Source organism: Meleagris gallopavo, unplaced genomic scaffold, assembly GCF_000146605.3.
Source record: "Meleagris gallopavo isolate NT-WF06-2002-E0010 breed Aviagen turkey brand Nicholas breeding stock unplaced genomic scaffold, Turkey_5.1 ChrUn_random_7180001950282, whole genome shotgun sequence".
Lineage (NCBI taxonomy): Eukaryota > Metazoa > Chordata > Aves > Galliformes > Phasianidae > Meleagris > Meleagris gallopavo.
In genome coordinates, this window is record NW_011211643.1 from 1 (window position 1) to 4,077 (window position 4,077).

Below are 4,077 nucleotides of genomic sequence, written 5' to 3' on the forward strand. Positions count from 1 at the left end.
GTGAGCAGTGAGGTGCTGAGGAGAATTGGAGACAGTGTTGGGCAGCAAAGGCTGTCCAGGCTGCCAGCATTGGTCCTCTGGGGATGAGGAACATCAGTCACTGTGCTCCCGACCTGCTCCTTGGGTGTCACTCCACAACATCACAGCGTACAATTGCAGCTGCAACAGCCACTTTCCAGAAAAGCAGGCACACTGTGCTTTGTGTTGGTCTTTGTCTGAAGTTAGAAACAGCAATGCTAAACCGTTCTTTGCAGTGAAACATGTTCATGTCCGTCCCTTTGCAGGAATGGAAATCTCAAGACTCTCCTGGCAATTGGAGGATGGAATTTTGGAACAGCCAAGTAAGTTCCCACTTCCCATAACGGCACACTGGAAAGGGAAGGGAAGGGGAAAAGAGGCACCAACCAAGCCCCAATTCTGCCCTTCTCTGCTTCCCTAGGTTCTCCACAATGGTTTCCACTCCTGAGAACCGCCAGACCTTCATCAAGTCCGTCATCAAATTCCTGCGCCAGTACCAATTTGATGGGCTGGACATTGACTGGGAATACCCTGGATCAAGGGGCAGCTCTTCTCAGGACAAAGGTCTCTTCACCGTCCTTGTTCAGGTAGGACACAACAGAAGGCTTTGATCAGGCCCCCTGACCTGCACAGCTCTCACCACAGCCCCAGTGGGGTTCACGCTGAGCCATTTGTTGTCATCCTGCAGGAAATGCTGGCTGCCTTTGAGCAGGAAGCCAAGCAGGTGAACAAGCCCCGTCTCATGATCACTGCTGCCGTTGCTGCAGGGCTTTCCAACATTCAGGCTGGCTACCAGATTGCTGAGCTCGGAAAGTGAGTAGCAATCTCTCCAATACAGTTTTTATTATTTAAGTGGTATTACTTCGAGCAATTAAGAGAAATTGTGCCATTAAAACTGTCAGGTACTTGGACTATTTCCATGTGATGACTTACGATTTCCATGGCTCCTGGGACGGACAAACAGGGGAGAACAGCCCTCTGTACAAAGGCCCCCGCTGATACCTGGTGACCTCATCTATTTCAACGTTGTAAGTACTGTTTAGTAATCTGTCCCACAGGCCGCTGTAATTGCACCAACAATGAGAAGTTTAAGAATTCACCCTACAACCTAAAATTCAGGGCACAAGCTTAACGAGGATGCCATTTTTTTAGGATTATGCTATGAATTACTGGAAAAAGCAATGGTGCTCCAGCCGAGAAACTCCTGGTTGGATTCCCAACCTATGGACATAGCTACATCCTCAAGAATCCTTCCAACACTGCTGTTGGGGCACCAACATCGGGCCCTGGGCCAGCTGGGCCTTACACAAGGCAGTCTGGTTTCTTAGCTTACTATGAGGTACGTGCATTTCATCACACCTGGGCATCCAAGTGTGGTCTCAAAACTTCCTAGAAAGGAATTTTATCCCATAGATTCATGCAATATTCCAGCCACCCATTTCTATGGGGCAGTTACTAAGTTCCCTTTCTCTGCCCTTTCCTCCTAGATCTGCACATTCCTGGACTCTGGAGCCACCCAGGCTTGGGATGCTCCCCAGGATGTGCCCTATGCCTACAAGAGCAGTGAATGGGTTGGCTATGACAACATCAAGAGCTTCAACATCAAGGTACAGTGGGTGGGAAGTGCAGCTATACTAAGGACAGTGCAGGAGCCCTTCTGCAGTAGCACGTCTTGGGACTAACAGTCATTTCTCCCCTGGCATTACACAGGTTGATTGGCTGAAGAAGAACAACTACGGCGGTGCTATGGTTTGGTCCCTTGATATGGATGACTTCACGGGCACTTTCTGTAAACAGGGCAAATATCCCCTGATTACTACCCTGAAGAATGCTCTTGGTCTTCAAAGCAACGGTAAGTAGCAGGGCCTACTTGCAGGGGATCCCCTAGCTCGCTGCTGGTGCAGATCTTCAGAAGCCCGTGAACTTTCACTTCTAAGGCCTTGGTGACACACTTCTTTTGTGGAAGCCACAGCAGGAGATTGTGCTGGAAACACTTTATATCCCCAAGGATGAAAGTGTGAGATTGGAACTTGCATGTGGGTCCAGATTTTTCATATGCCAACTGTGAACCCAGCCAGATTTTGAGGAGGACAAAGTTTAATAGCTCTTCTGCTGATGCCAACCCCAAAGAAACTATAGCAGAAAAGGGGAGCTGAGAAACTGTCTACAATAAAATAAGCTTTTTCCTGCTCTTCTTTCAGGCTGTGTGCCTCCAGCTCAGCCCAATCCTCCCATCACTGCAGCTCCTAGCACTGGAAGTGGAAGTGGAAGCGGGAGCTCAGGTAGCAGTACTGGCAGCTCAGGTGGGAGTGGATTCTGTGCTGGCAAGGCCAATGGCATCTATGCAGATCCAACCAACAAGAGCAAATTCTACAACTGCAATAATGGCGAAACCTTCGCGCAGTCGTGCCAGGCCGGTCTCGTCTTTGATTCCAGCTGCTCCTGCTGCAACTGGGCATGAAGTCAATAATTCTGTTACAGCAAGCAGACTCCTCTGAGAATAATAATGATAAATAAAGTGTTCTGCAAAAGTAAAAATGCACGCTGTTTTGACTCATCTTGCTCGTAATATTTTCATGCTCCCTGGTTCTCTCTCAGTACTTACATCCATGCCCAGGGTAGGGCCCGAATCCAGAAGTAGCATTTCAACGGCCCTGGACAGGCGTTTTCCAGGGCTTTCTTACTTCCCCAGTGGAGCAGTCAGTCAGAGAAGGAAAAAACAACAGAAAGAGGGGATGGGGCAGATCATGCTGTGCCATGAGAGAGCACTTAGAGCAAGGTGGCGGCAACAACCAAGAGCCTGGCTCTCCAGCAGCCCTTGTGCAAGGCCTTTCCTTTGGTCTAGGGAAAAAAAAAAAAAAAAAGCATTCCCCTTCTGGAAAAGGTACCTTCCAAAGACAGCAGTCTTCAAAGGTCCTGCAGCTCTTGTGCCTTGGCGCTGAAACAGCTGCAGCAATTCCCTCACCAGTGCAGGAATGAGCATGTACCAGTTTACACACACACTTCTGATGTGCCCTAGAGCCCCAGACATCCACTGCATGGCCTCAGCAACAGGGGAGCCTCATTCCCATTGCAACAGCCCAAAGCATGAATCACAACACTATTCTTCCTTTTCTTACAACTAATATTTATTTAAAAGACACATTTATAGAGAAAAGACTTAAGTTTTGCTGATCAGAAAATTCTGCATTTCCCCTGATGCAAATGGTGTTGAAAAATGCTTTTGAGCCACAAGGAAGGAGCATCAGATATTTACTGAAAACAAATGACAGAGCAAAAATGGCTATGTGATGGTTCAAGAGAAGAACAATGTTTCATCTGAGAGTTACAGGCATGACAAGCAGATTTCAAAGTGCCAGAGCCACAGCTTGGCAAGAATGTGTAAGTTCTTAAACCATTTTGATCTCACTTTTAGTGGTCATGAAAGTTTTTCAGAGAAACAGACTGGGAAGTGGAGAGAGAGCTAGAAAAGCAGTCAGATTTTCAGTACTCCTGGGTTAGCAGACTGGCAAAAAAAAAAAAAGAGTAAACAGAAACCATCCTTAGTATACAGGGAAGTTATAGATCTCCCAGTGCATATCCTTGTGGACAGAAAATTCTAGGCTATGTCTAGAGACTGATGACTAATTGCATGAGCTCTAATAGCATAGATGCAAGATACACATGTACAGCTTTTGACCATGTAGAGATATTAAGAGTAAATTACCAAGGGAAAAGTCCCAAGGAACTTCTAAGAAAATCACTTCACACTAAGGAGGACCAGACTGGCAACAGATTTTCTTTGAGGTGGTACGACATTGCCTGCCTACAGTGAGGCAACTAAGAGCAGCAGTTGAAGACAAGCATAACTCTCCCAAGTTTTCACTTGCTTCTGACATCCAGAAGTTAAATTCTGAATGCATTTATACCAGCTGTCATGGTTTTATGATTTTTGGTTATCAGTATTCCACATCATAACATCATGCAATGCACTGGGGGTTTGACTGCTGATGCTCAAGTTCCAGGTGCCTGTCCGGAGGAGCAAAAGAAGAACTACATTTCCCCAGGGCGCTTTGCGGT

General features: G+C 46.9%; 1 protein-coding gene across 1 annotated transcript; it reads left to right on the plus strand.

The window, feature by feature from the left end:
- Window positions 1–230: 230 nt before the first annotated feature.
- On the plus strand, window positions 231–2,561 carry LOC100547295 (acidic mammalian chitinase-like). The gene is given in 10 exon segments (XM_010727909.3): window positions 231–341; window positions 440–605; window positions 707–831; window positions 921–1,005; window positions 1,008–1,046; window positions 1,171–1,191; window positions 1,193–1,357; window positions 1,506–1,625; window positions 1,729–1,870; window positions 2,220–2,561. Coding segments are annotated over 9 exon segments (1,113 nt in total). The 5' UTR covers window positions 231–341; window positions 440–449; the 3' UTR covers window positions 2,480–2,561.
- Window positions 2,562–4,077: the final 1,516 nt, after the last annotated feature.